The sequence below is a fragment of the Spea bombifrons genome, chromosome 1 (genome assembly GCF_027358695.1).
Source record: "Spea bombifrons isolate aSpeBom1 chromosome 1, aSpeBom1.2.pri, whole genome shotgun sequence".
Taxonomy (NCBI): domain Eukaryota; kingdom Metazoa; phylum Chordata; class Amphibia; order Anura; family Pelobatidae; genus Spea; species Spea bombifrons.
In genome coordinates this window covers 33,069,962-33,089,764 of record NC_071087.1, presented here as the reverse complement: position 1 = coordinate 33,089,764, position 19,803 = coordinate 33,069,962, and the positions used below count along the sequence as shown (strand labels likewise).

At 36.7% G+C, this 19,803-nt stretch overlaps 1 protein-coding gene across 1 annotated transcript in view; it reads left to right on the top strand.

Annotated features, from left to right (window-relative positions):
- The first annotated feature begins 211 nt into the window (after window positions 1-211).
- Window positions 212-19,803, top strand: part of RXFP1 (relaxin family peptide receptor 1) — an 88,185-nt gene continuing 68,593 nt past the window's right edge. The window contains exon 1 of the mRNA XM_053460197.1: window positions 212-302. Coding sequence (XP_053316172.1) covers window positions 254-302 — 49 coding nt within the window. The 5' untranslated portion in view covers window positions 212-253. The remainder of the gene's footprint in view (window positions 303-19,803) is intronic.

Genomic DNA, 19,803 nt, shown 5'->3' with positions numbered 1-19,803 from the left:
TCACCATTCACTTTGCTGTGTGCATCACAGAAGGGTTGTAAAAAGAAAGGCAGAAAAAGAGAGAAGGAAAGAGAGGGAGGGAATCAGCTTATTGTGTGAGCTCTGGTACTGCTGCAGTAACAGTCTGATACAAACAGTGAAAGCTCTGTGTGCATGACTGGCACTTGAGTCCATTGAGTAACTCTTGGCAGAGATATAGATAGATAGATAGATAGATAGATAGATAGATAGATAGATAGATAGATAGATAGATATGCCACCTGGATTCTATATTTGCCTGTCTTGGATCATGGCAGTTAAATGTAAGTAACCAGCACTACTCTTGTTATTGATCATTTTTGCCTGCATGTAATGTTGACTTTATGTTTTTATTTTTAAAGCAGATTTTGTTCACAGTATATGATTATTTTTATAGTAGCAGGTATTGTATGGTTGGTTATAATGATGTAGAACTTTTTAGCTTATCGGGATTTGGTTGACTTGAATAAAAAAAAATCCACCTGTAATACTAAGAGCAGAAGATATTATTAACTGGAAACTCTGGGCAGGTACAGGGTTTGAGGCACAAAAACCATATATATTGAATCTCTGTATTATGACATTCATACTTATTATTAGTATTAGTACATCAATCATTTGTATATTTTAATATAATTGGAAAAAATATTGCATAGGCACATTCTGTTGATTAAATATTTGTGGTTATTCTGCGGTACTGTAATGTAAATAAAGTTTAATTAGAAGGTAGCTTTTAATGTTTTGTACACTGTTTCATAATATCACTCATGATGCAATATATAAAAAAAATGATATAATATAAATATTTTAATTATGAATCGTCTATTATCTCTATTTATATAAAAATATATAATGTAACAGTATACATCTGGAGAACTTGAGTGAAAAATCCAACATAAATGGCATATTCAGTGTATCTTGTAGTTTATGTTAAAGTGGGATCGATAGCACTAGATCAAAGGCTGGCTGTGTAAACAAACACTTCCAAAAACAGCTTTTCCAAAGTAATTTTGTTCTTACTTGTCACTTTGGCCCAATTGTCAGAATAGGGATGAAAATACTTCTAAGAACAGGCTTTTTATTGATTGTTTTCTCTCTCCAAAATCAGCTTCTGTTCTGATAAATGTTAATTTGGTTTATAAGTATCCTGAATAAACAGCTATATGTGCTAGACATAATAAGCACCTAGACTATTCTGTTAGAAAACAAGAACATATGAAAAGTAGTATAAATGGAATACATCATAGTGTGTGTTTGCAGTATGTACAGATATCCAGCAATGTGTAGCACAATACATTATTGCATGACTCCTGTTAGAGAACGAAAAACCACTGGAATCTAATCTATTATAAATACCAGAAATGATTGCCAGAATTAGTTCAAGAACAGCATGCATCCCCTATTTTGTATAATCAAACTAATAAAAATTAAAATGCAAACTAAAAATACATGAAAGCTGGACTCCATGGCTATTTGTTTGTGTAATTGAACTAGGTTTTCTTTGAGCTCTAAGGAACATTTAAATTTGTTTTTTCATCAATGTAGGTCATATGTGTGTCCATACTATAAAGATAACCTGGGCCGAGTAATTTCATTTTTTTCCACAGTATTATACATCAAGAAATGACTGATTTGCTCTTGAAGCATGTATTCTTCTCTAGCAGAAGAGAGTTCATCTGTGTTCTTATTTAGGTTATATAAGTCTCTCAAGAAAAACAGAAGTGCAAAAATCTAACCAAATGGGTAACAACCTAATTCAAAATAGCAAAAGCACTTGGCCTACAGAGTGGCGAGATTCAAAAATATGTAATTTGTTAGTTAAACATTAAGATGTATTGAAGATTGATTTTTTTTCAATATCTATATATATATATTTATTTATTTATTTATATAAAAGAATGTGTGTTGAATGGCAAATGAATGTGGATCCATGTGACCTATAAATTGAATAATCCAGCACCATAAAAGCGTGTAATGGTGAACCATTTTGGTGACGATGTTAAATTGAGGATTTCCTTCTGCGTGTATCTTTGATTCTTCACATCAAGGAATATTGTGGGACATAAGAAGTTAAATAAGCAAACTTTTTATGGGTCAAATAGGCAGAGGCTAGTTCTATGGTTATCATTGGCATATCTACTTAGATAGCATCAAATATTTAAGGTCAACTTTACATAGTTATTAGGGTATGAGAACCCCTGCTTGATGATCAACAACTACAAAATAATACCCCCAGAATTTAGTATAGTATAGCATTGATCACCTGCAATGCTAATAGGATTGCATTAAGGTTGAAGCTAATGGCTTAAGCCTTGCATTTAAACCTCAGTTACTCTTTTAAAATGTGAGCAAGTTACGACTTTGTAAATCCAAATAAAGCCCTCTAGTACTCCCAGATGGAACACAAAAGTTAATACAAAGATACTGACACCAAAAGAGAGAATAATGTCATTTGCATTCTGCTACTTGTATAAAATGCCCATAGCTCATTGTAACACATCCAATAACCCTACAAGGCAGTAACCCCGCTGTTCCATGAAACATTGATTCATAGCGCCGGTGTCAGCTTAGCAGAAAAGTAAATGCTATTTTCTCTTTAATGTATAGTACCATAGATTAGCAAATAAAGAGCACTTCATCACTACAGAACTAATTTTCCTCCTTGGTATTTATGTTCTGCAGCTACATGGAAAACACTTGCTCTTTTTATGCACTGATAATTTACAAGTTTAATGACCGTGCTGTATTTGCAAATAGCTCCATATATTACAGATATAACAGGGCAACCAGACATTCTTTACTGTTAACATACATAATTCATGCAAAAACATGTTATATTGACTGGACGTATATTTTAATGCAACATACACTCTGAACTGTGCTGTATTTGCATTTTTTCTTAAACATTTGCCTCAGATCCATTAAGGGGTCATTTTAATTTGCTTGAACATGTAACATGCTGAAAACAGTAACATTTTATATATATATATATATATATATATATATATATAATTTATTGTTTAATATAGTGCTATTAGATTCCGTAGCGCTGTACAAAGGGTAGACAGGAAATAACAGTCAGTATATAATCAGTATATAACATAACAATTTAATTTACAGAAACAGCAGGTGAGAAGGAGAACCCTGCTCAAATGTGCTTACAATCTAGAGATGAAAGTTATATATGAATAAACTTTATTTTAAAGGTTGTATTCCTGTATATATGTATTTAAAATAACATCTTAAAAATAAGATATTATTAACATATATGATTATATATATATATTAATATATATTCAAATACCTAGAATAACTAAGAGCACTAAACCCCATATTCAAGTTGCTAATCCCAACTAAAGTATCTCCAGGTATCAGAAAATGTTATAGATTTTAAATCATATGCTAGGTATTTATTAGAATGAAATATGTGGATACTACCCTGAATCTAGTAGTGTCCCTACTAAATAAAGAGCTGGCCTGATAAGCATGACCTAAGTTTGGGTTACTGTATAAATGGATATGGTTCAATGTTTGGCAGGAGATTTGTTTTGCATTGTGTTTTCGGGAAATAGTTCTAGGCGTGTTCAAACATTCTGATCATTTCTATTCACACTTCTGAACTTTCCAAGGTAACACTTAAACACTGAGCTTTTGAATCACTCTATTATGACTTTTTGCCAACAAGGTTATTGTTACCAAGACGCTAATACGAACATCAGTATCAAAACTCTAAGAGTAAACACAATGAAAAGATCCAACTTTTTTCATCAGGATACTATTATCAAAAACAAACAAACTACATTTGTATACAAGATAGCATAAAATAATAAAAGTAGTTTAGTGGTTTGCAAACGAATTTCCTTTTGATTTTGTTTATATTACAATTTATTTTTCTGTTATCTAATTATGCGAAATCTTTCAACTACTTCTATCTCCCTGGAAATTAAATCTAATGGATTTTCTTCTGCATAATAGGGGATCTCTTTAACTCAATATTCTGTATGCAAGTGACTCTGGTGCAAATTTGAAAAGTGGTTCTTATCACTGTAGCAACCCATGGCAAGGTCTAATTGGCAGGAATACTCCACTGGTTGCTTTGACCGCGTTTCACTTGCACGTGAGTCACTATTTATGCATAAGCCCCTCTCTGCAGCGATAATGGCATGATAGCATTGTTCTGTAACCATATAACATTTTAGGGGACACCCTTAATACATCATAGACACTTTAATGCATATGATAGCCAGCTGTCCATTTAAATTAGGATTTTGTTTGCACACAAGTGCATAAAGGGATTAATTAGAATACCCTCTATGCCTTTCTTCTCTTTCCCCACCTTGCTGCTTTTTCTATCCCTGGAAATATGACCAGCTGAATGCATTTGCTGATCAGTAGTGCTCGTGTGCGCATACCCATCGATAGACAGCTCCAACAATTACTTGCATGAGACTTCCAGTGCATGTGCAGAAAGTGTACCTGTTGACTTGTATGGGAGCACTTTCTCACCAGTGGCTGGCTGAGTGTTACTTTGCAGCTCTAGTGCCTCTGTGCTTTCATTAGGTTAGTTGTTTATTTTATTAATTTTTTAAAAGGTAAAGAAAATATTACAGTAGTTCCAATGTGCTTTGTTTATTGGTGAGAGTGTATAGGACATTAAACTGCCTTTTTAAATATAATAAAATCTAGACACAAGCCAAGCCAATAGAGTTTTAATAAATAGGACTTCTGTATACTGATCTAAAAATCCCCATGACCAGTTGATGATTTAAGCTAAGCAAGATAATATTTTTTAATATGTTTTCATAATTCCTATGAATTGAAGAAGACCTGGAATGTAGGGGATTGAGCAAAACTAACCTTCACCTAGATCTCTATTTCTGTGTTAGTGATAAAACCTACTATGAAAAAATATTTTAAAAGATACAAAGTGGGGGGCTATCTGGAAAAGGAGATGATTTGCATAACAGTAAATTACAGTGTTCTAACTTCACAGAATTTCAAAACCAAGATAACAAACCAAGCTTCTTCATTACTAAATCCTGGTGGTCTCAGATAACGGGCACTTATTCTAAAAATCAGAACTGGGGTGTTTTGCAATCCCACTGGTGGCTCAGTTCAGCTATGATCAAAATCTTCACACATGGCATACACAGCCTTCCTGCAAACTGTTTCTTCTGGAAATGGTTAGCGATCGCAGTGCCTAGGTAGTTAGAAAGCTACGGGAACTTTAAGCCTAAAATAGTATTGAAGACTATTTAAAACATTCTTGGCTCTTACATGTTGTCTTTACATATGTTATGGCTTTACATTTGTTATGTCTACACTTTAAGTATCCTTTAATTACCATATTTATTTAAAGCAGTCAATTTAAAGTACTGTGTTCTACACAAGCGTTTTATGGCACCAACAAAGCAGAAAAGCACAGAAGTTTAGTGTGTTGTTACTTTTTTACATGATTCTAATATTATTAAAATGTATTAATTCATTTATTTAATTCCATATGCTTAAACTATATACCAAATCCAAACACATTACTAGATTGGTAGTTTTTTAATTAGAATTTTAAAGTTGATGTTATATTTTTTGTTTATAGAGTAATTTAGTGTGATTGATTTTTCTAAGAACTTTGCATGTACAGTAACTAAGAACTAAAATGAATAACAAGTACTTGTACCTTTCAAACCTAACTGGTTTGCATATGTTTTCCTGGAAATATATGACTAAACACTTTGCAAAACCCTTATATTATTGGCATTATAATACATGGATGCCAGATTAACACACACAATTGAATCTACAGAAAAAAACTAATAGCTTTTTACATTATAATCGAATGTTATTTTTGGACTAGCATTTGCATTAAATGAGACTGTCTTTAGTTTGCATAAAAAATGTACCTGGAAAGGTACATGCAATCAAAGTAACAATAAGCTCATATTATAATAAAAAAAAGTTATTGAAAATGTGTGTTATACTGTTACTAATGCATGTGATACATAGACCTAAGAACTCTCTAAATTTTGCTTAGAGGTACCAGAAATTACAGCTGATTTTTTACAACTATGACAGTCTAGCTGCTATTTGATTGGCTGGCAAACACAAAGAAACCAATAAAGATTTGTTTTGAATTTTATTTTCTATAAACACTAGGCAGCTAGTTAAAAAAAAGCCATTTTGGTATGGCAAAAATATCCCCACCAATGAGCCACCCTATTCTGACGATGCTCAAACATCTACTCTTCAAGGCTAATATTTGCATATATCTATGGACCCCTAAAATAGTCTCAGCACTTTTTTGTCTAAAGAGTGCTGAATAGGGACACGTTTCAAGTTTTAATACGTGAACTATTCTGAAACTATACCAATTCATTTCGTATTAAAGGTCAGGTCCCTTAGGATTATGCTCTGTGTGGTACACTGTGTCAAAAAAGGTGACCAACAGTGACGTCATTAAAATGTACACTTCACATAATGTGCATGTACACTGCCGTTCAAAAGTTTATTTAGAGTCATTTAATGAGGTTAATTAGTGTTTTCCGCTTACCCATGAGGCAGGGAGTGAGCTGTAAAGGTCTCTCACTTCAGCCTCCAAGAGCTTGGTGCGTGTTAGCTGTTACCCACTCCGAGAACAATGGCAGGGTTTCACTGGGGGGGGGTACACCTGTAAAACTGTAACATCGGTTTGGGGAGCTCATGGTGGACAGAAAGCGCCCATGGAGCAGAAATGCAAAAGATCGCTTGATCATGATTTTTCGTACATATACAGACTGTGAAAGTGGATCTCATTTTCTTCCTGACTTGTTTTGGTTTCAAGCAGAGTGTCAAGAAACTTGCCACAATGATAACTGGCTTCATATTGTTCATAACACCATTGTTTTTTCATCTTTCTATGTGAATTAGTCACTCACTTAATCATTCTTCCACCTTGTACAAATGCCCAACCTCAGGACCATTCTTTTTTAAGGAGGCAGTAATGTTGTGCCAATTTGCACTGAGGTTGAAAATATAGTCTTCCAAAATCACTTAAAATTATTTAAATATATTGTACCAAATGGAGTGCATGGACAAAAAAAGAAAAGACAAAATTAAACAATTAGGCTTCTTATATTTTTTTTAATAAATGTTGGCATTCGATGAGGTTTCCTGCAACTGAGAGAGCCATACTGCCAGTGAAAATTGACAATAACAATTTGACAATAACATTACCGCACATTAAGTAAAGAATGAGAAAGTCAAATGAGAGAGAATGGGAGGGACTTCTTGGAAGAGGATGCATTTTTGTTACAAGGGTAGTGTGGATAAGTTTGCATGGGGATCACGAAGATGGGGAGAATTGGTGGTTAAATGTGTTAGCATATTAGCAGTGCAAATTGTATAATTTTCTGACTATGTGGGTTTTGTTGGAATTGTGAAATGCAGGGGAGGGCACATGATGGTTAGTAGGGAGTTAGTAGCGTGTCACAATACTCTAGGCAGGATATCTCAGGCAGGAGTGGATTTTAGTAGTCTCTCTTAAGTGGTAGTGGATCGTAAAAAGGGCCAGAGAAGGCGACACTAAAGTGAGATACTTAGATCTGAACCAAGAGTAAAGTTTAAGAAAAGTGTCAGATAAGCTTAAGGCTGTTTTGAAGGAACAATGTTGTATTGAGTACTTATGAAACAATCATTTCCTGTTTAAAAACAGCAAAACAGAATTAATACTAAAAATATGAATGTTGGAGTAAAATATCTCTATGGCATATAGTGGCCTTTAGGGATTGCTAACTCTACGGGGGTGAATTATAAAGCAAGGCTACTAAGTATCACATAGTGGGTAATTTTACCATTAGCGATGTTTTTACACGTTAGGAATGTAAATTGCAAATGATCATTCACTGAAACTGTAATTGAAAAAGTTGCAAAATTTGCTCGATAATTTCTTCTACTGCCATTTTTAAACAAAAATGACAGTTCTAAAATGCTCACATTGCTAAACAGTCGGAGACAAGCACTAATGGAGTCTGCAAAGGCGTGATATCATTTATAACATTTCAAAGTAAGACATGAGATGTTTAGTTAAAGTTTAGTTTGCTTAAATTTTAATGATATGAAAGGAATTTTGCAACATCCTTGTATTCCTTGATCTACATTTTGGAAACATTTTTCATATTTTCGATAGTTCAGTAAAAATGTGCGACTAAGAACATAAGCTCTGTTCTGTGCTGTGATGTGTTTGTATTTTCACATTAAAAACAAGGTTCAGAAAAAATATGGATTTTTTTCTTTATACTAAATGTCATTTCTGCCATGGAAAAGTCTACCTGCTGTTTCTTGAACCCATTTAAACTGAACTGATCGTTGAGCATTCACAGTGTTTTACACCTGAAAGCTTTTTAAATCTGCAGGAACTTAGTCATTTGAAAATATTAGCTCCCAGAAAAATATTTTAAACAATGACATTTAACAAGTGAACCCACTTTTTGTGTGGTCCGATGAAAATGTTAACCCAAGGTTATGCATTTGCATCTTCCTCCTCAGCTACTCAAAAATTTGAGTTCTTGGATGAGACTGGTTTGAGTGTTCACATTTGTCGTTAAATTCAATGTTTAAATCGACACTCCAGTCATCATATGTACTTTAATACAGATGATAGTTATGTGTCCCACTTAAATTCCAGCATGGTCCATTTTTTCAAATGCACAATCTCCACAAATGCATTTGCCCCTTCCCCCACCCCTAGTCAAACTCCCTGCAGAAGATATGTTCCCCAGAATACATATCCCCGTCACGTGATGTACTCACCTCCAGCCGTGGATCTGGTGAAGGCTGTGTCCAGTGCACGTGTAAAAAGTCCTACCATTGATTGGCTTCAAGCACCCAATCAGCAGCAAGAAATATCAGATCATGGAGGAAGAAGGCAACTTTTGTAGAATGTTTATATTTTACTTTTATTTCCATACATAGTATTTAAATTTCTCTATAGTAGGGGTGTCAGGGACATTAAACTGTCCCTGAAATTTACTTTGGCTTTCTAATAAAAAGCAGCATTTAAGAGGTAATAGAGACAGACCTGTCCCTCAGATTAGTGGGTAGGCCCAATTTAAAAAGTATTACTAATATAACATTTTCACAACAATACACTACATTACATACATCCCCAAACAAGTCTTTACCAATGTCTTTCCTCTAAACTCCAATAAAAGGCGCAAACCCACTGAGCAAAACTAAATTGAGCAACCAACTTTGATCTTTAATTAGGGCCTTAATTGCCAAAAAATCCTGGAGACAACAGTAGTACAGATTATTACTATAGTTTACAGCCTCTCCAGGGGAATCTGTGTGCTTGTCTATGGCATCTTTTGTATCTCTTTTTTATAGATGGTTCTGGTACGTAGCAAGCTGTGCAGCTGTACCTATAGAGAGATTGTGGACAAAACATTGTATTTTAAGAAACACTATGCAAAGTCTTGGCAGCAGTCACATAACAGCTTGGTATTATTATTTATGTGACTACAAGTGTAATAGCTTTCTGTGCCTTCTAAATGAGAATCAAGGGCACAAACTAGAGCAAAGTTAAAAATGACATAAAATAACCCTTTAATACAATTTAAAAAAACAAAAAAGACTTGTTTGACATGCATTTGACATATTTATCACCAAAAATACAAATAAGAAATATTATTACTATTCTGCCCGAAGCGCCTATGAACAGTGTTATTTTGTCTGAACAATGAAAATCAGAGCTAGAACTATGAAAGGTGATAATTTCCTATTTTTATGTTTCTTAATGGTTTCAATAATCATAAATTAGAATAACAAATAACTCAAACTCAAAATATTCTTTAAAAAAAAAAATGATCAACACCACGTGAACATTGATTCTATAGACTCATGCCCTAGCAAGCATTCTGAACATAGTAAACAGGGAAAGCGCGGGAGTAAAAAGAGAGATATGTAAATCTCAAAGAGAGATGCTTGTGAGGTATGCAACAGCGTTTGTTTGAAATATCCTAATTAAAAAAGACACATTGATAATAACATAAAACCCTAGTTAAAGTAGGTATAAAACATTCCATCTACAACAGTCTGTCAAGGCAGAAGCATTAAGGCAAATTCATAATTTAGTTATACTTAATATTTACGTTGCTAATTGGGCATAAATAAATTAGATACATAAAGAGCCTTGTATTGAATAAACATACTCTTTAGAATTTTTATGCAATAGAAAGCAGGACACGTACAGAGACGTATGGTTATCAGAAGAATGTGCAGTGCATGTTTGGAACGTGTTTTTTTTTTATAGTAATGCATAATACATCATCAATCAATATATGCATTAGGAAATAACAAATGTATCAGGAAATATTTCAGAAAAAAACTATTAAGAAAAGCATAATATGCTTTAGTTATGTAGGTGGTATTTTTTTTAAAATGTTGATCTGTTTTCTTTTTTTCCATAGACAGTAATTAAAAACTGTTATTTGCATAAGATTGGTCCATGTACCTAGCAACCAGTAGACAACATTGATATATGAATATGCACACAACATAATTAAGAAAGGAAACATTTCAGTCTTTCCATTCCATTTAAACAATGTTAGAATAGTGGATGTTATAACAAATGTCAACAAAAATTCTAAACTGTTCTTTGCATACCTCCCAATAATACCCAGATGTAGACACCTCTGATCTTGTGGGCACGTATGAAATTTGGAAATTTTTGGCTTTGATGGATATTATAAATTGGCTATTGGAGCACCGACCCAATTTTAGTAACCCTCCTTTTCTCCCGTATTATGACCAAGACCAGATATTACATTTTTTTAAATTCATTCATTTTAGTGGAAATACCTAATTCCCACAAGAGGTGACCCATAGTTTTACAATTTGCACCTGAGCCAATTGATGATTTCCAGAAAAATGTTAAGACAGCCTTGGTCACAAAGGGTACAGGAAGAAAAAAGGGGTTAATTGAGCTTTGTGATTTATTTATTTTTGTAGCCAGTTAATATAACATTTCCTCTGCTTTAGTATGAGTCTAGAACAGTTAGCATGTGTATTTAGTGGCTAGACCAGTGCCAGTTTTAAGGAATTTTGCCTTTGTGGATTTGTATGGATTTCTGAAAACAGGAGGGGACCCCTAATGAAACAAAGGAAAACAAACCAAATACATCTGGGCATTTGTTATACATTTATTCATCTGTTTTGGCTCATTTCATTTGGCTGATTAACTGTTAGATGAGAGCCCAGAAAATCTGGACAAACTTCCAAGTGATTAAAATAAGGAAAACAAGTGTGTGTAAATAATTAGAAGAATGCAGGTTAAGTAACTTGTGTAGTTTTCATGTAGGGTAGTGCGACTGCGTACAGGGTAGTATGCATGTGCGTAAGGCAAGCTGACAGTGTATTGTTTAGTATGCTTGTGTATAGGTAGTGTGACTTTGTGTCATGCCCCATCCAGGCTGCGGAGCTGCTTATCTCTGTTTTTTTTCCTTTTTTTGCTACAGTTCCCCTATCCTTGCTACAGTTCAACTTTATTCTTTGATTCCAGCCCTGCTCTTAGCTTCAGCTTCTGTTTCCTTTATAAGTTGTGCTCATTAATTTTACATTCCTGTGTTTTATTTCTTGTTAAATTACTTAAAATCATAATCCTTGTTACTGATATAGAAACTAAATTTAGCGCATTTAGATATTATGTTTTTAAGGTTTTTATACATGTTTTGTTAACTTTGAATGCTAATTCATAAACTTAGTACAGAAAAAAAGTGATGTTAACTAGGCTACTTCATTTTTATATTTGTTTTAGCACTGTTATTCCAGCTAGAAAAGTTCACTCAGCACAGTATGGCTTGTAATTGTAATCTTGGAAGAATACAGGGTGATGAGTGGAAAACAGTGTTCAATACTCGTGCTGGGCAGTACGAGTATACCATAAAGCCCTTTGCACTATACAATGCTCCAGCACTTCTTAAGAATTTCTTAACTACTAAGGTTAACTGTTTGTTATAATCTACCTGGATGACATTCTGATTCTTTCTCCAGGTCTACATCCCCATCATGAGCATGTACAAAAATTGTTACAGCGCTTAAGAGATAATTTATCTCTTTATAAGTTATGCAAATCACATTTTAACAAAAATAATTTTTAATCAGAGACCACCAAATGTATTGACATAAAAACACATACTTTTTAAAAAAAAAATCCTTCTGGATCTGAGTGTATTTTTTTTATATACATCTACTGTATTGTCCACACTAAATAAACGGAAAATTCACACCTGTGAGTTTTTCACTTAAGGTACTGTAATTCTTAAACTAAATATCAAATTGCATGGTAGTTGGAAATAGTTATTCCAGTAGTTTCAAATATATTTATTTAGCTTTTATTTATTAAACACTATTATTCACTACAGTAGGCATGTGTCATGTTTTAGTGTTCTTATACTCAGCCCTGAAAGGTCAGAAAGACACAATTTTAAAACCAACCAATTGCTTGTTGGAGTTGATGTTAAGATTGCAATAATGCCGTCTGCTCTTTCTGCTTTCTTAGCACAAGTGTTTGGTATTGTTTATTCTCTATGCTGCTCTTCCATAAGCTTTCTATAAAAGATTACATAGCTTAATAAAAGAATTCATTTGATGAATCTGTGGCTCAAATTGACCACCTGTTAACTCTTAGTATATAACTAAGCCTCTGAAATTAATGTGTGCATTCTTTCACCAAAGGAGAAAAATGTTTCAATTATTTTAAAACTACATTGTGTCATTTAAAAATGTTTACTCTAGAAATGAAAGAAATGTTTTTGAAATTGCGAGTTACTTGCTTTTCCTTCTGCCATAACTAACTTAATGCAAAAAAGTTCTAGACGAAAATCCCACAGCCATTAGCGGAAAGGCCACAGTTTTGCTGAGTTTTTGCTGTTGACAATAGGACTTATGATTATAATGTACTTTTCTTTGTAATGAGAACATGAGGTGTGCGCATTGTTAAAAAATCCACCATGTGGCAGCCATCTAAATAGCTTATAAAGGGACATTCAAGGGAGAAGACTGTAAAAAAAATTAGAACCCACTAAAAGGAGCTGCTCTTCATTTGTTGATGCCAGAGTAGGCCCCTGCTGACGACCAATAGAGTCACTCCTACAGACTTTTAACTCCTGACGCCAAGGCCATTGGTCGCCCCTGAGTCCCCCTGGCAAAGGGCAGTGCAAGATACATCTCGGAGCAACTTGGCCTAGGGAGACCATTGGCTTCGGCGCCAGGAGGCCAGGACTCAAACACTAGCATACCAAGAAAGCACTATTAGCTACTTTTTTGTAAACATTTACCATTACAAAGGAATAGTCACCCAAATATAAAGATTTTGTTTTAGCCCAAAATAAGACCCAGAATCAGAACTTTACAGATGAGACCCATCCGTGGTTAAAATTCTAAGACCTATCGTTTTTTTTTTACTTGACCAGGAGCGGTACATGATAATTGGTGGTAAAATTAATGCATAGAAAGGGTTAAAATACATGCATCTGAAATACCCTGGGTTTCTAGTTTTCAAACATATATAGTTTGATGGGGTATGTTGAATTGCTCAGCTTCAAGGTTATCCCAAATATCACATGGGGACAGGATGACCACATGTCAAAATTCCAATTTGAAAAATCAACACGTCCCAAATGTGCCCTATTACCCTCCAAACACCTTGACAAACCTATGCATGGTGATATCACTGTACTCAGGATGTTGCGTAACATATATTGGGGTGTTGTTTGGCTGTGACATATTCCAGGAGCTGTAAATTCAAACCTAATATAGAAAATAATGTAGAAAATATTACTGCAGAAAATACTACCACTTTGATAAAGGCTGGTGGTAAAGTGTGTGTATGGAAAGGGTTAAAATACCAGCATTTGAAATACCATAGGGTGTCTAGTGTTCAAGCATATATGGTTTGATGGGGTAAATTGAATTGGCTGGCTTCAAAGATGTCCCCAATAGGACATGGGGCAGAAAAACTGTTGAAAAACTGAATTGTGCATGCACCAATTGTGGCCTATTACCCCTCCAAACAACTTGACAAACCTATGCGTGAGATTCTGCTGAACACACAGAGCCGGCCTTAAGTGTTCTGGCAGACTACTCCTCTGGCGCCCCCCATCCCAAAAAAAAAGAAAGGAAAAAAATCTTGTAACAAACAACTAGCTTTCATTAAAGATAGTTTATATGCAAGTGCAAACAAATGCAGTAATATATAACTGGAAACAATGGAAACAATAATATCAATTAAATACAAGGAAAAAACAGCTAATCTGCTGTAACAATTAAAAAAAAAATTGGACCCCAGAAAGCATTTCCTTGGGCCCCGCTCCACATTCCCTAGCATGCAATCACTCCTTCTACTACCACACCAAAACAAATTGCCACACTGACTGCAGATTAGGGGAAGACTATGAGAGTCAGTGCAGTCTTCCCGCCTTCTCACCCTGACCATGACTTTGAGAGGTCCTCCCCTGAAATCATTCCCAGTCCCGTTGTCCCTCATTCACTAAGCCATACATCTCCTTTCCTTCCTCTCTGTGAACTATAGATCAAACACATATGAATCAACACAAAAACCAACCTTTGCCGGTATAGATCATTTGAAAATCATATGTTAACTCAGGTTGCATACCCCAAAGCCAGCCCTGGTATCCACATTGCCCACATAGAACCTGATCAGCACCCAGATTACACATATATTACAGCCCAGCCTGAGCCAATTTTGTCCCCTAACAGCCCAGTGTAAGGCATCTTTGTCGGCAAACAGCCCATCCTTCATGTGCCATGTTTGCATTTCCCCAAATCACTTAAACATGCATGATAGACACAAACACTTACACAGTTACTCACTCATTCACACAAATTATTTACACATATTCATTAATGCAGTCTCACAAATCATTCAAGCAATTCATCCACACATTCATTCATTCTCGTACGCATTCACACTACGCCCTCTCCCCATCTACCCCTCCCCTTCTTATTATCTGCCCCTTCTCACTATGTTCCCCCTTATCAATATGTACCCCTCTCCCCTTCTCACTGCCTTTCTCCTTTCTCACCATGTACCCCCTTTCCCACTTCTCAATATGTACCCCCTCTCCCCTTCTCACTATCTATCCCCTCTCCCCCTTTTCTCACTATCTATCCCCTCTTCCCCTTTTTCACTATCTATCCCCTCTCCCCTTCTCACTGCCTTCCCCCTCTGCCCCTTCTCACTGCCCCCCCGCCACTTCTCAGTATCTACCCCTCTCCCTACTTCTCATTATCCTTACTTACCTTGTTGCCAGAGTCCTGCAGTGGGAGCAGAAGGCGCCTGTCTGCCGTGGTGCGAGCTTCACAGCTCAGCATGAAACGCCGGCACCGAGACGCAGCCACGGAGAGTGAGGGGCGCCGAGCGGTTGCTGAAAACTTCACAAGCGACCGCTCCGCGCCCCTGCCCGGGGCTTAAATTAAAACATCGGGGGAGTAAGCTTTATTTAACATGGAGGATGTTAAATAAAGTAAAAAGAACCCTGATGTTTTAATTTAAGTCCCGGGCAGTTCATCCACACATTTATTCATTCATTCTCGTACGCATTCACACAATTCATCCACACATTCATTCATTCTCGTACGCATTCACACTACGCCCTCTCCCCATCTACCCCTCCCCTTCTTATTATCTGCCCCTTCTCACTATGTTCCCCCTTATCACAAGTTACCCCTTCTCACTGCCTTTCTCCTTTCTCACTATGTACCCCCTTTCCCACTTCTCAATATGTACCCCCTCCCCCCTTCTCACTATCTATCCCCTCTCCCCCTTTCTCACTATCTATCCCCTCTCCCCCTTTTTCACTATCTATCCCCTCTCCCCCTTCTCACTGCCTTCCCCCTCTGCCCCTTCTCACTGTCCCCCCTCTGCCCCTTCTCACTATCTACCCCTCTCCCTACTTCTCATTATCCTTACTTACCTTGTTGCCGGAGTCCTGCAGTGGGAGCAGGAGACGTCCGTCTGCCGTGGTGCGAGCTTCACAGCTGAGCGCCGGAATATGACATCATATTCCGGCGCTCAGCATGAAACGCCGGCACCGAGACGCAGTCACAGAGAGTGAGGGGCGCCGAGCAGTTGCTGAAAACTTCACAAGCGACCATTCGGCGCCCCTGCCCGGGGCTTAAATTAAAACATCGGGGGGGTTTTAAAAATTTTATTTAACATGGAGGATGTTAAATAAAGTAAAAAAAAACCCTGATGTTTTAATTTAAGTCCCGGGCAGTCACCCCTGGTGGTTTTTTCAAAATGTTTATTTAACATGGAGGATGTTAAATAAAGTAAAAAAAACCCTGATGTTTTAATTTAAGTCCCGGGCAGTCACACAGGTCGCAGCCACACAGGTCACACACCCCTAAGGCCGGCCCTGTGAACACATATTAGGATGTTGTGGGGCAGTGACTTATACCAGGAGCGGTAAATTTATACCTGACATAAATTTTTTGTCAGAAATATGCAAACCACACAGTTTGACATTGACTGGTGGCAGAATTAGTGCATAGAAATAGTTAAAATACCAATGTTTGAAACATCCTGGGGTGTCTAGTTTTCAAGAATATATGGTTTGATAACATTGCATAACAATGCATTTGCAAATATGCATTTGCAAATATGTCCCAAATAGCACATGGGGACAGACTTACCATATTTGGAAAAATGATTTTGCAATATCTTGAATGTATTGCTCTATAACTGCATATAAATCAATAAGTGAATTTGCTTTTTATGTGTAACAACACTATGTATTATTTCAGTCAAGTTGCTTAAATACTGTATGCCTCCGAGTTGCCTCAACCTACTGTATAATAATTACATAGGATTCCACTTAGCTGGCTACACAAATAACAACACTTACACTGCTTGATCTCTTACTATCTCAGCCCTTTCTCTAAAACTTGAAAATGATATCCACTGCCAGGGTTCAGACCCTTTGCTAGCGGTCGGTATTTAAGCCCCTACCTCTACTAGTGGGTCTGATTCCTCTCAGTGACAATCATCGTGATACTTTGAACCAGAAAATTGCGGGCAGCAGCATGGACTACTGATTAAATACTTTGTGTTTAGGTTTTGGAGTCTTCACAAACCATGGTTGATTATTGCACTTGTGTTTAAGAATAAATGACTGATTGTGTTGTTTACTATGCATTATGCTACGCGTGTTTACTATGCATTATAAAGGGCTAACCCCAGTGACATTCTGCTATTGGCTAAACATGACCTCCTCGGTATATAAGGATATCAGGAAGCCCAAATAACAATCGTTTGTTTTATTAAAATCTGAAATAGTTACGAGAATGCACTTTCACCACTAGTTAGGTGGGTTTTTTTTAAATGTGTCTAATGAAGAGATGTAATCATAATTTCATTACTGACACTGTATGAAATAGACTTGTGTATTGGGATTCATACAAATTACACATTTACCAAATTTTGGTAAATTCTGTGATTCGTACAAAGCCCCGAAAACAAGACTAGACCTCCAAGAACACTAAGAAAAAAGCTCAGAATTTTTATCCAAAAATGTGTGGGTCCACAATCACACTCTCACTCATGGGCATAACTAGGAACCACGGGGGCCCTGGTGCAAAACAATTGCTCCAGGTCCCACAACTTTAACAGATGGTCTGTGCCTTCTTTGCCCCTTGCCCCCCTTCCAACATACAACATATGTAAACACATTTACACAAATTACACACACTAACTTATACTCACTAACACATACTCCATCTCACCCCATCACACATCCATACTCACACACACAATTACATATCCATACTCAAACACATACACAATTACACATCCATGCTCACACAAACACACATAATTACATAGCCATGCTCACACACATATACAAGTACACATTCATGCTTACACTTATACACAATTACACATCCATGCTCACACACAATTACACTCTGGGGGTCAAGAGGCATATCTGGGAGGCAGAGTGGCATTTAGGAGGTATAATGCAAATCTGGGGGCAGATGTGGATAACTGGGGACAGGTTGGCAAATAAAAGGAAATAAAAACAAAAAACATTTTTCTCAATCATAGTTTTTATTAAAAATGAAAAAAATTGTTTGCATGTGAATTAATATTTACTAGTAAAACGTTTTTCTTATAGGGTAGTCTTATATTCCTAAATTAATATTCAAATTTGGGGGGTTGTCTTTTAATCAGGGTCTTCTTATAATCGAGCGGTATATCTGTAAACCCATATACATACAATTTCTCACAAAAGTGGGTACACCCCTCACACTTTTGTAAATATTTTATTATATATTTTCACGTGACAACACTGAAGAATTGACACTCTGCTACCATGTAAAGTAGTGTGTGTACAGCCTGTGTAAATTTGCTGTCCCTCAAAATAACTCAATACACAACCATTAATGTCTAAATCGTGGCAACAAAAGTGAGTACACCCCTAAGTGAAAATGTCCAAACTGGGCCCAATGTGTCAATATTTTGTATGGCTACCATTATTTTCCAGCACTGCCTTAACCCTCTTGGGCATGGAGTTCACCAGAGGTTCACAGGTTGCCACTGGAGTCCTCTTCCACCTTCCGTTTGAGGATGCCCCACAGATGCTCAATAGGGTTTAGGTCTGGAGACATGTTTGGCCAGTCCATCACCTTTACCCTCAGCTTCTTTAGCAAGGCAGTGGTCATCTTGGAAGCATTCATGGTTTCCTCAATGAACTATAGCTCCCCAGTGCTGGCAGCACTAATGCAGGACAAGACCATGACACTCCCACCACCATGCTTCACTATAGGCAAGACACACTTGTCTTTGTATTCTTCACCTGGTTGCCGCCACACACGCTTGACACCATCTAAACCAAATAAGTTTATCTTGGTCTCATCGGACCACAGGACATGGTTCCAGTAATCCATGTCCTTAGTCTGCTTGTCTTCAGCAAACTGTTTACGGTCTTTCTTGTGCATCATCTTTAGAAGAGGCTTCCTTCTGGGACGACAGCCATGCAGACCAATTTGAAGCAGTGTGCGGCGTATGGTCTGAGTGCTGACAGGCTGACCCCTCACCCCTTCAACATCTGCCGCAATGCTGGCAGCACTCATAACTCTATTTCCCAAAGACAACCTCTGGATATGATGCTGAGCATGTGCACTCAACTTCTTTGGTCGACCATGGTGAGGCCTGTTCTTAGTGGAACCTGTCCTGTGAAACCGCTGTATGGTCTTGCCCACCGTGCTGCACCGTTCTTATAGCCTAAGTCATCTTTATGTAGAGCAACAATTCATTTTGTCAGATCCTCAGAGAGTTATTTGTCATGAGGTGCCATGTTGAACTTCCAGTGACCAGTATGAGAGAGTGAGAAAGTGATAACAAATTTAACACACGTGAGACCTTGTAACACTAACGAGGCACATGACACCGGGGAGGGGAAATGGCTAATTGGGCCCAATTTGGACATTTCCACTTAGGGGTGCACCCACTTTTGTTGCCAATGTTTAGACATTAATGGTTAAGTTATTTTGAGGGGACTGCAAATTTACACTGTTATACAGGCTATACACTCACTTCTTTACATTGTAGCAGAGTGTCATTTCTTCAGTGTTGTCACGTGAAAAGATATAATAAAATATTTACAAAAATGTGAGGGGTGTACTCACTTTTGTGAGATACTGTATATCCCACCTCCTGCCCCTCGCTTACCTCTCACTGCTCCTGTAGCTTCTCTCCGGTTGCTTGTCCATAGTGTGCAAGCAGCCTCGGTT